Source organism: Nasonia vitripennis (assembly GCF_009193385.2).
Source record: "Nasonia vitripennis strain AsymCx chromosome 1 unlocalized genomic scaffold, Nvit_psr_1.1 chr1_random0005, whole genome shotgun sequence".
NCBI lineage: Eukaryota > Metazoa > Arthropoda > Insecta > Hymenoptera > Pteromalidae > Nasonia > Nasonia vitripennis.
The window spans coordinates 1,104,475-1,117,624 of NW_022279591.1; the positions used below are offsets into that span (position 1 = coordinate 1,104,475).

The window sequence follows — 13,150 nt, forward strand, 5'->3', positions numbered from 1 at the left end:
AAAAGCTGTTAAACATTGTAGCTTAGATACAGCACGCTCTGAAAGCTTGTATACTGAGTTTCGAGTCCGGACAATGCACTCGTTTTAAATATCCAATTATTTTGAAATTTTTAATGTAAAAAATATAATATCATAAAAATAATGCATTTTTCGGACTTGAAAATTAGTATGCAAAGCCGCAGAGCATATATTGCATTAAATCTGTACAGCTTTAAAGCTTTAATAATATAATTACTTTAATGCTTTAAAGCTGTACAGATTTAATCCGAGAAATCGATTCAAAAATTAATAAAATCACAGCTCCACACCAAATTTCGAAATTAAGTCGACCATTAAGCTGTCGAAATGACTGGAAAGCACGAGAGTGGGAAAATTACATTTTGTACTATAGCGTCGTTGTTTTGCCAGAACATTTAAGTAGAAATTATTACTATCATTGGCTTCTCTTTGTAGAACGTTTGTATATATTACTACAAGATAAAATAAATTAATATTACGGAATTAAATCGAGCTGATGAAATGTTGCACACATTTGTAGCTGATACTGAAATATATTTCGGACATAAAGCTATGACATACAACGTACACCAACTATTGCATTTATCCACAAGCGTACTGAATTGGGGACCATTGTGGTGTCATTCAACGTTTTCATTTGAGTCGGGTAATCACGTTTTATTAAAAACTATCAAATCTTCCAAAGGCGTTTCGCATCAAATTACAAGATTTATACAAATTAATCACGCAGTAACAGTTTTGCAAGAACATTTATACACACATATAAGTGACGTCGTAAAAATTTACTGTGATGACATTCTGGATTCGAAGGTTCAAAATTGTTGTAAAATATCAAATATAACTTATTTCGGTAAAGGTGATAGCATTGATAATATATTAGTTGTTACCTCTGATGTATCAAAAGATGCAACAATGTATTATAAAATAATAAAAGATGGTTGTTTGTATGAGTCTGAATCGCGAAAAAAAGGAGATCCAATTATTCCTTTGTTTTGTAAAACAATAATAAATTTGCACGTATTGACAAATTTATTCTGGACGAAGACAACAAACGAGAGTTTACAATTTGTAATATTATTAATATACGTAACTATCATACTCGATACTATCACATGTTCAAAATAATTGATGAAATTGAAGCCAATTCTACTATTGTACCTACGAGCGAAATAAAAACTATTTGTATTTATATTGATATTTTAGGAATAAAGTATATACTACCATTGCCGAATTTGTTACATTATTGACATAATGATTTTTATATTTTTATAGAAATATATTATTTCATGCTTGAAAAATCTGTATTAGTCATTCTTTTTTCCTAACATAAACCCGATCTTAAAAAACCAAAAAAATTTACCCCAACAATCAATGTTTATAATTAATGTATTCTAAAACATAAGATATCAATTAAATTATTGATAAATATTAATTGCATTTGATTTTAAAAAATTAATTATTTACTAGATAATGTTAAAATACAATGTTTTATTTAATGCAAATATCAAGATGATTATCAGCTGATTATCATAGGCACTGGCCTACTTCGACTTTTGCGTAGCACTCCGGCCTGTTAGGGAGGAAGTGACACCTCTGGATATCCCTACTTTCGCGACGGAGACGCTGAGGAACTCGTTTCATATCAGCGCCTCATATCTATGGAAGAACCTGCCTTCACACCTCCGTAACACTACATCCATCGCAGTATTCAAGAAACTAGCTAAAGATTACTTTTTCGAACTCGAAAACGCATAAACACATAAACATCGTGTACACAGTCACGCACACGCACACACTTGCTCACTCTCGCTTAACCCATCTTCACCTCAGCATACTTTCACACTACACAACTACTAAAACAGATACCTCAAACTTATTACTTTTACTACTCTGCTGTACATATTGAATCGTACAACATAATGTACGCAAAATAAAATTAATTAATCTAATCTCTCTCTCTCTCTCTCTCTCTCTCTCTCTCTCTCTCTCTCTCTCTCTCTCTCTCTCTCTCTCTCTCTCTCTCTCTCTCTCTCTAAATCTTTATTCTCTCCTACTATTCTTATTCTTCTCGCCTCCAGCTTCTTCTTGGGCACTTCTACCTTTTCTTTTTTCTCTTGCAACTACTTCCGGATTTCCCGTTCTCTTTTATCCTATATCCCAAGTATTCAAAACTTTCTACCACTTATAGTTCCGTGTCTCCCCGAATAAAATCTTTCCTCTTTTTTTTATCTACCCCCGTTCTTAAACGCCATAATCTTTGACTTTTCCGTGTTCAAATCCAAACCTTTTCTATCTATTATTTTCTTAAACTTTCTGAATATCTGCTTTAGCCCTCCTGCGCTTACTGCCAGCAACACCACGTCGTCCGCTTATGATAGCGACCAAAATTGATCTTTCCCAATTACTATCCCTCCTTCTTGCACCTTGCTCAATTCCCTCACTGTATCTGTAACGTAGCGGTTATCATTGTCTTACCTCCTTGTGTAACTCAAGCCCTCCTATGTTTTTGTCCCCTATTTTAACTCGCTTTTTGCCCCCTCGTTTAACTCTGTAACCTTATTCCTTATCATATTCCTTAATCCCAACTTCCTCATCATTTTTCATACCTCTTATTTTTCACTTTATCAAACACCGCCCTCATGTCCGCAAAAAAAGCGTACACCTCCCCTACCTCTTTCTTTGGTTCCGAGTCTACCGCCTTGCTCAGTATGTATATCACGTCTGCTGGCCCTCTTCCCTACATAAAGCCCATTTGCGTATTATCTAGCAACTCATTTCTCTCTAGTACCATTTTCATGTTTTCCCCTGGTATTTCCGCGTATATTTTATACTCTGTGTCCATTAACGTGACTCCCTTATAGTTCTTGGAGTCCTTCCTGATTCCTTTCTTGTAGAGCGGAGTTATCATGTGTGAGTTGCACGTGACTGGTTATCCCTCACCACGTTATCACTTGACGAATGCATTACTATTCTTAACGCTAACTTAACAAACGCCATAAATCATCTCGCCCAATGAAAGACTGTGACACCAGGACGCAATCGTCACCCGTGGTTCACCATGGGTCTTTGTAACCTTTTGATTGAACGGAACAGACTCTACAGATGATTCAGCAGAAGTCGATTACATTACAAGGATCTATACTTTTATACAATTGCAAGGGATGACGCTCACAGGCAGGTTGAGGAGGCCAGGCTGATTTATTACTATTCAGGCCTGTCTACCTTGATCGATGTTGCAGAGATCTGGAGAGAACTTGAAAATTTGCGTATAACCATCTCTAAATCCCCTTCATCTACTCGGTTCTCTTCAGACGATCTTAACAAATACTTTAGTTCCATCTCTACTGACCCTCACGTTCCATCAGTTGAGGAGTATCTGCGAACTATGGAGAGTCTGGATCTCTCTGAACATTTCAGCTGTAAGACTATCACAGAGTCTGATGTGCCGGCTGCTGTATCGCACTTTAACACCCAGGCCAGGGGAGAGGATGGCATTCCACAGGTTGTAATTTCTAAGGCACTGCCAGTACTTACTCAGTCACTGTCAAATTTTCAACCTGTCTCCAAGCGACCGCCTTTCTACCACTAAACACCGGTATCCCACAGGGATCAGTTTTGGGCCCTCTGTTGTTCGCGATGTACATTAATGATATTGGCTTCTGTTTAGATTCAGATGTGTCCCATCTGATCTACCCGGATTACCTCTAAATATATAGCCAATGCCAACTTAAGGAGCTTGATTCTTGTTCTGTTAAGATGAGTGCTAACGCCGAAAGTATAATGAGCTGGGCTGCACAAAACCATCTCAAACTTAATGTCCTTAAAACTAAGGCAATTGTCCTGGGCTCTCCCTACTACATAAATGCTTTACCTACTGTTGCTAACGCTTACATCAACATAGGGGGAGCCCAGGTCGACTATGAATCCTCTGTGCGCAATATGGGGTTGGTGCTTACCTCCAAATTTACGTGGGAAGAGCACCTAACACAAATATGTAAACGTGCTCACTCTTTGATGTACCAGCTATACTTCTTTTGGAAAAGTACCAACTTCAGGATGCGCCAACACCTTGTGCAAGCACTCCTATTTCCTATCATAGACTATTGCTCATTAGTATACTGCCACCTGACCCAAGAACTAGATACTAAACTCCAGAGACTTGTTAACACGGGAATTCGCTACATCTATGGTGTAAGGAGGGACGAGCACATCTCCCCTCACAGGCGCGAATTGCAATGGCTTACCACCGCTGGGCGTAGAAAGTACTTCATGGCCTGCCTTTAAGAAAAATTTTTAACACATCAGTGCCTACCTACATTCTAGCCTTTTTTGACTTCCACGTCGCGCTCAGGCCTGTGAGGGGTGAGGTGATCCTCCTGGACATCCCGACTTTCAAGGCGGAGACGCTAAAGAATTAATTTTTCATGAGCGCCTCATACCTCTGGAAAACGCTGCCACCACACCTTCGCAACACACTATCATTAAGCAATCAGCTGTAAAATACTTCTTGAAACTAAAAACCACATAATCTTCTCACAATCATCTACACTCTTTCATCTCATCTCATTCCATTCCACACGCTTCGTATCTCACACTCACACAAACAAATTTTTATACTATTTATCTGTAATCTTTTCTTAATAATGTGCAACATAATGTACAAAAATTAAAATATTTCTGTCTCTCTCTCTCTCTCTCTCTCTCTCTCTCTCTCTCTCTCTCTCTCTCTCAAGGGGATGCCGCTCTTTCGTGAGGGACGGCAGGATCTTCATCCATTCTGGCGAGGGCAACGAACGGGCCACCATCATCACTACAGATGATGATCTTGAAGCTTTTTTAGCCCGCACGCCGCCAACAGCCAACACGGACGCCACACACTAAAACACATACACATCATCCCACCAAAACCACCATCTAAAACATTAAACTCATCCACGTCTACTTCTAAAGTGTCTCTGTTTGGGGGCCTACGGGTTTGTCATTTCAATGCGAATTCCCTTACGGGTCACATTGAGATGGTCAGGTTCTTCTTGTCCACTCGTTCCCCCTTCCGCGTAATAGCTGTAACTGAGACCTGACTAAGCGACAAGATATCGTCCATCCCTTCACTGGACGACTACACTCTGTACAGACGGGACATTATTTCGTCATCTGACGGTGAATGGTCGGGCAAACCAGGTAAGCCGGAGTATCTTTTCTGTGAAATCACAGCTAAGGGAATATCGCCCATCTTCGTGGGGGTTGTGTATCGCCCTCCTCATTCTCCCTTTATCCAGGGATCTAATTTTATTGAACAACTAACAACACATATGCACAATTACTCCACGAAGGTCATCATGGGAGACTTTAATGCAGACCAGCTTTCCTCGTCTGAAGACGCCAACTTCATCAAGGCTTTCATCGACGAAAACTCCCTTACTTCTGTGCCATATGGTGCAACCCATCACAGACAGGACTCTGACACCTGGCTCGACCTATGCTTAATCGATGAGCAGGATCGCCTGCTCTCATATTAGAAGACAGACACTCCTTTCATCAACGGACATGACCTTATCACAGCCACACTCGACGTACAGATTCCACGCCACGTACCTGCTACATACACCTACAGAAACTACAAAGGAATTTGTGCTGAGAAGCTAAGGGACTTCCTTAGCGCATGTGACTGGTCATCTTTCACCACACCATCTCTTGACGAATGCATTACCATCTTTAACGACAAAATCACGAAAGCCATAAATCATCTCGCCCCAATAAAGACTGTGACACCTGGACGTAAGCGTCACCCGTGGTTCACCGCGGCTCTTCGTGACCTTTTAACTGAAAGGAATAGACTCTACAGGTGCTTTCGCAGAAGTCGACTACCTTGGGATCTATACTTTTATAGAGTCGCAAAGGACGACGCTCATAGACAGGTCGAGGAGGCCAGGCTGAATTACTATTATTCACGCTTGTCTACTCTGACCGACGTTGCAAAGAGCTTGAAAATCTTGGTATTACTACCTCTAAATCTTCTCCACCTGCTCGGTTCTCTCCAGATGCTCTCAACAAACACTTTAGTTCCATCTCAAATGATCCTCAAGCTCCATCTGTTGAGGAGTATCTGCGAACCCTTGAGAGTCTAGACCTCCCTGAACATTTCATCTTCAGGGCTATCACAGAGTCGGACGTGTTGGCTGCAGTATCACACTTCAATACCCAGGCCAGGGGAAGCGAAGGCATCCCACAGGTTGTAATCTCCAAAGCATTGCCAATACTCGCTCCTTTACTTTGTTAAATTTTCAACCTGTCTTTGAGCGAGGCACGCTTTCCTTCCGCCTGGAAGTCATCGCTCGTTAGAGCATTAAACAAGATCAACTCTCCAACAGCTGTAACAGACTACCGTCCGATCTCTCTACTTTGTTTCCTATCCAAGGCGCTGGAGTGGCTGGTGCACAATCAAATCTCTGAATACCTTGAAACAAGACTTTATCTTGACAACTTCCAAACTGGTTTTCGCACTGGCCACAGCACGCAGTCCGGCTTAATTAAGCTGACTGGTGATGTCAGGCTTGGGATAGATAGGAAGAAGGTCACTCTTCTACTTCTATTTGATTTTAGCAAGGCGTTTGATACGGTGTGTCACGTCAGACTACTCGGAAAGCTACCCTCCTTCGGCTTCTCCAAGCAGGTTATCCGCTGGCTTGCATCTTACCTCTCGGGAAGAGAACAGGCCGTCATTGGCGACAACAATGAGATCTCTACCTTTCTACCACTAAACACCGGTGTCCCACAGGGGTCAGTTTTAGGCCCCTTGTTGTTCTCGTTGTACATCTATGATATTGGTTTTTGCCTAGATTCAGTTGTGTCTCATCTAATCTACGCGGATGACCTGCAGATCTACAGCCAATGCTACCTCGAGGAGCTTGACTCCTCTTCTGTCAGGGTGAGCGCTAACGCCGAGAGGATAATGGGCTAGGCTGCGCTGAATAGACTTAAACTAAATGTAACTAAAACTAAGGCTATCGTCCTGTGTCCCCCCTACTATATAAACGCTCTACCTTCTACTGCTAACACCTATATATCCCAGGTCAACTTTGAATCATCGGTGCGCAACCTGGGGCTGGTGCTTGACTTCAAACTTACGTGGAAAGAGCACGTTACACAAATTTGTAAACGTGCTCACTCTTTAATGTACCGTCTCTATTTTTTTTTAAAAGCGCTATCCTTAGATTGCGCCAAAATTTAGTGCAAGCACTCCTGTTTCCCCTCATTGACTAATGCTCACTTGCTTACTGCGACCTGACTCAGGAACTTGACTTAAAACTGCAGAGGCTTGTCAATACGGGAATCCGTTATATCTACGGGTGTAGGGACGAGCACATCTCCCCTTACAGGCGTGAGCTGCAATGGCTTAACACCGCCGGACGTAGGAAATACTTCATGGCCTGTTTTCTAAGAAAAATGTTCAACACCTCAATACCTACTTGTCTATGAGCCTATTTTGATTTCCACGTCGCGCTCAGGCCTGTGAGGGGTGAGGTGACTCCACTGGACATCCCGTCCTTCAAGACGGAGACCCTGAAGAATTCATTTTTCATCAGCGCCTCCTACCTCTGGAATAGCCTTCCATCTCATCTTCGCAACACACTATCCATATCACACTTTAAACAAGCAGCTAAAAATTACTTCTTCAATCTGGAAAACACATAAACATCACACAAACATGCACACATTCTCATTCATCTCATTTCACTTCATTCCATTTCACACTCTTCACACGCACTAGCACCCTAACACAAAATTTTTATTCTTTTTATAATATACTATAATTGTATATGTACAACACAATGTACAACAATAAAAAAACAATTAAATCTAAAAAAATCTCTCTCTCTCTCTCTCTCTCTCTCTCTCTCTCGCTCTGCCCAGCGCTTGAATATAAACCCTGCGAAAACTCGGGCTTGTGCGAATTTCGGACCAGCAGTGAGAGAAACACACACATATTGTACATAAAACATCTTTTTTACAAATAAAAAATTTCTTAACAGTTTTATGAACAGGGCGGCATTGATCGTCGAAAATAGAGAAAAATAGTTCTAATATTTTCTTTTTTCTGTACAACACCTTTGCCTTGGGGAAGTCGACAGGTTCAATCAAAATTGTTTTTGGTTTCTAATAAGGTTTAAAAAAAATACTAATAAAAGTAAATTGCTAAATATGTACCTAAAAGATGTCAGCATTCTCCATCTTTTTCTGCGGACAATTTATAATATGGTACGTCGTTCTTTTACTATAAACCATACAGTGCAGTTTTTGGAAACCGTTTCAACTCGAAAACTAAATGTGTGATTTGCCTGCCTATCTAATAGAGCTCTTAGTAACTTAACTCTTAGTAGCTTTATGCTCTTTGTTTAATTCTTTGAAAATTGCATCCTCATATTTAAAACTGTCATCTAATATAGCGTCCTCATTTAATTCATCTTCAAATTCTCCTAGAATTTGATTTCTTGTCTTTTTTTCTATTGACTTAACTTAAGCAATTATAAGTTTGCCCGACTACTCCCGTTTTTGCTGTTAACTTTTGAGGTTAGATCTAGATCCACATGTTCTGAACAGATAACTAGGACAACACTTAGCCTTACTGCGTTGTTGTTTGTTGGAAATCAACTTGTACGATAAACATTTTCACAGAGTAAGTATAGCGTAGTCTTTTTGCATTGGATGGGATGTATAAACTTTTTGCGATTGGCGACTCGATAGGCTGTTGCACTTGTTGCCCATCTTGAAAACTTAGTATGTAATAAACTTTTTATAACGTGAATTTCTACGTTTCTCATCTGTTAGTCATCCCTTGACGACCAACCAAAGATCAGGACAATCGTTTTAGGTCCTAATAGACTATCTTCTATGTAATATTAAAATTCTTTATTTTGGAAAACGATGCCTTCTGTAAAGAGCCCTATATTTCGTTAAAAAATTCTGCATAAATTACTTTTTTAACATTGTCTGTTATCTTTGCATATGAACACATGGATTTATCTCAGAAATCTAATTTATAAATAATTAGTTTTTGCAAACATTAACAATGAACATTAGAAAAATAGCGTACTCACACACACCGGTATTTAAAACTTTGAATTTGGGAAACTCTGATAGCATGCTGAAAAGAACTTATGCACCTAACCCTATAGCCCATGAATAACATATAGCAATACAACTTATTATGTTTAAAATGATGCAACTTCTACTGCAAGGCCCATCTAATTACCAAACTTGGCATGCTCGAAGTTCTTGTCATAAGAAACACTTTCTTCATTGGAAACCCAAAATTACCTCAGCCAAAGCTAAGCACTGGGCCCGTATAGCTTCTATTTTAATATAGCAATATGAAACAAACTATATAGGCCAAAATAAACTTTTTTTCATATTCTGCATGAAATTTGCACCAAAAAATGCATTTATGTACTTCTATTTTGAATTATAATCCATTTTAGTTGTCAGAAAAAGCAAAAATTGCAAAAATTTTAATTTTTGATATGGCTACAACTTGGAACTAGGGGTACTGAGAGGTCTGAAATTTATTTTGTATTCTTTTTTTTTTGGGGGGGGGGGGGTATACTTGACTAGTATACCAATCTTACGGGTTGATGTGGATAGCCCATATATATGTATATGGATGGTTCTCTGACAAATCGTACGCGAAAAAGAAATTCTTGCCCAAACTTAGGGGATATGTTCTAGAGATCGCCACGATGTCACCTGTAACTTTTCAGATCGATTCGACCAATTTTCTTCAATTTACAAGGGTTCAAACTTGCTTCTTTAAGCATTTTGTGTCTATTTTTAATGATTTATAGTTCTTAAATAATAAATTTTTCACTAAAAACATACTAAATGTTTTTTTTTGTAAAATTTTCTCAGCTTTTTAATAAAAATTCCCTTATAGCCCTGTATATGTATATGTTACACCTGTCTTACAAGCCATTTAAACCTTAATATTGGTAAAAGCTATTTTCGATCCTAATTCAAACCACCAAAAATTTCATGAAGATGCCTTTTTATAGTGCAAAAGTCTCAGCATAGGTCCCAGAATTTCAGAGGTCCTGTATTATTATCTAAAAATGAAGATAACCATAAATTAGAAATGTTAACATGGAAGCTCGGCCCAGAGGGCGTCTTGGTTCCCAGTCCCAAACTCGCGTTAAATGTATCTATATATATGCTCACGGACACGCTCTTGCATGTGTTAGGTCACGTGATACGCACACACACAAAAGAGCGTGTCCGTGAGCATATACAGGGTGTTTCATTTTAATCCGACCACGACAAAAAACCATGGAAAAACTAATTTTAACGAAAAATGACCTTAACAAAAGTTGAAGGGGGTAAAGGGGGCCATCGAATGACACAAACACCTATGACCTTGAACTCGATTTTCAAGGTCATTTGAGGGTAATTGTGATTTTTTTAACGGGAACCCATATTTTTGACCTCGGAATACGGAGCAGCGGAAAAAATTACGTCGGAAATGACATTTCAAGTTTGCCTTAGTGACCTTGAGAAGGTCAATTCAAGGTCAAATAAGAAGTATCAGCCTAAGATTGTTTTCCTTTCAATTTTTTCGTAGAATTATTATTTTGTTATTGTAATAAACATTAAGAGAATAATTGACTTAAAATGTGATTATGCTTTGCTGGCTTTAAAGCCATTTTGTAAGGTCAAAAGTGCAAAAATGCAATATCAAATGTTATGTGAAGTCCATATTTATATCCTAACTTTAGCGTTACCCAGGAACAACGACATGGACGTAATAGGATTGTGTTCCCGTTGGGGTGCTTGATTAGAGTGAGTCCCTTTGCCTCTCACTTTTCGGGGTGCTTGATTAGAGTGAGTCCCCTTGCCTCTCACTTTTGCTCAAAATTCAACGCAGGTGCTCAAAGACACCACCATTTTGTTGGATACACAATTCAATTCGCTGCTGAAAATGTTCTACTGTTCTGAGTAATACAGCTCTTGGGATGTTTTCACAAGCGGTTTGAATTCTGTGGATCATATCTTGTTGTAGTGTCATGTTCATAAACAACATCTTTCAAATACCCCCACAAATAGAAATCGGGTGGTGTCATATCTGGAGATCTCGGTGGCCATCGAACACCCAAAACTCCACGTCCAGTGCGTCCAATCCACCTGTCACGGTAATTTTGATTAAGATATTGTCTAACTATTCTAGCATAGTGCGCAGGAGCTCCATCTAATTGAATCCACATTCTTGCTCTTGTGTATAAATCTACTTCTTCAAGAAGTACTGGAAGACGTTCTCTCAGGAACTGTAAAAAATTATGGCCATTTACATTTTCATCGAAAAAGTATGGGCCTACAAGGTATCCGTTAACAATTCCACACCAAACATCAAGACTCCAACGATTTTGGTTATCTATCTGCCTGTACCAATGCGGATTAACATTCGACCAATAATGACAGTTGTGTCGGTTAAGCTCTCCATTGCTTTTGAATTTTGCTTCATCAGAAAACATTACGTATTGAAAAAAGTGACGATCATTAGCAATCATTTGTCGTGCCCATTGGCAAAACTGTAGCCTTAACCTCATATCAGCAGGTGTGAGATCCTGAGTCAAAGTAATATGATATGGATGATAACGTTGACTTCTCAGTATTCTCCAAGCAGTAGCCATAGGTATACCACTTTGCCTTTGAATTTCACGGGTACTAACGTGGGGATTCAAATGAACCATTGCTAAAACGACCATTACACGAAGATCATCTTCGTTGTAATTACGACTTTCTCTAACCCGTGCTAGTTGCCCTTGTTGAGCTCTACGGTAAATCTCACGAATGGTTGTATAACTTGGATGTCTTCTATCGGGATATCGAATTCGATACAAGGCTGCAGCTTGTCGATAAATACGTCTAGATTCACCAAGAATCAATAAAATATCGACCCTTTCAGCGGCTGGATAATCAGCCATTGTTAAAAATTTATAACAAGTTCAATAAAAAATTTTGTTTTTACCAAACTGAACAAATTAGATAGCTTTCTATCCTCACCTATACTCACTAAAAGTGAGTGCGTAGCGAAGTGATTTATTGAGTGTGTTCATTGGTTGTTTATATGTGTATGTGTATGTGTGTGTGTGTGTGTGTGGGTTGGTGTACCTTATTGACCAAACTGAAAATTCGGATCATGACGCCACCTAAAAACCTAGTATATAGTCCGAAATTTGAAAAAAAAGTTTTTTAGATAATATAAATGATTTTAAACCACTACCGTGTATCGTTAGTTAGAAATCGCTAGAAATGGTTTTTAAGCTGTAACTCGCAATCCAAGCTTTTAACGAAAAAAGGTTAAATATAAAAGTTGTAGATTTTCAAAAAATACAATTTTTTTCTATTAACACCAAAATGTGAAAATGTTTTCAACTTGAATAAGCAGCCAAAAATCTTTTTTTTAGCTGATTTTTTAAGCGAAAAATCTATTATTTATTGTGAAAATTAATTGTTACGTTAAAATTAAGGACACACTGTTTAAAATATGAAAAATATCTCATTAATGGAGTAATACATATATCACAGGTACTAGGCCACTTATACCAACTTTAAAACCACAAAACCATAACTTAGAAAAGCTAACTTTTTTTAGAAAATTTTATTTCTAACTTGCAAAAACTTGAATTTCATACTGGAAACTTGTTTGCTTACCATGTTAAAAAAAGAAATTATTTTGTTATAATATTTTTAAGTTTTTGATACTATTTTGTCTTACGTTCTAATAACAGTGGAGACGATTTGTTATTCAGAGGCCAATAAATTGAAGATATTGCTATGCTATTCAACCCACATTAAGTATGATTTTGGTTATTCATGCTAGATCAACATTATAGGTGGATTTAAATACTTATTAAAAATAGAACTAAGAACGCGAAGCGCTTATCGATATTTCTTGCAAATAAATAAGGGTTTTCATGAGATTTCTGTTTCCAAATTAAATGGTTAATATACGTGAAACAATTTGTAATAAATATTGAGCTTGATCTTCCTTTTTTGTCAAATTTTTCAAATATTGTTCAGCAAAATGAACAGCCCTTCCTGTAGTATCATTTACAACTCTTATATCTTCAACAACTTTTAGGCC

The 13,150-nt window shown here is 38.3% G+C and overlaps 1 protein-coding gene across 13 annotated transcripts in view; it reads left to right on the top strand.

The window, feature by feature from the left end:
• The window catches only part of LOC100119231 (RNA polymerase II subunit A C-terminal domain phosphatase SSU72), a 98,905-nt gene that overhangs the window by 20,567 nt on the left and 65,188 nt on the right, over positions 1-13,150 (top strand). Inside the window, exon 1 of one of the 13 annotated variants that reach the window (XM_031921475.2) lies at positions 3,492-3,520. The exons of the other annotated variants lie outside the window; for them this stretch is intronic. Coding sequence (XP_031777335.2) covers positions 3,507-3,520 — 14 coding nt within the window. The 5' untranslated portion in view covers positions 3,492-3,506. Of the gene's footprint in view, positions 1-3,491; positions 3,521-13,150 lie in introns of those variants that run through there. 13 annotated transcript variants of the gene reach the window in all.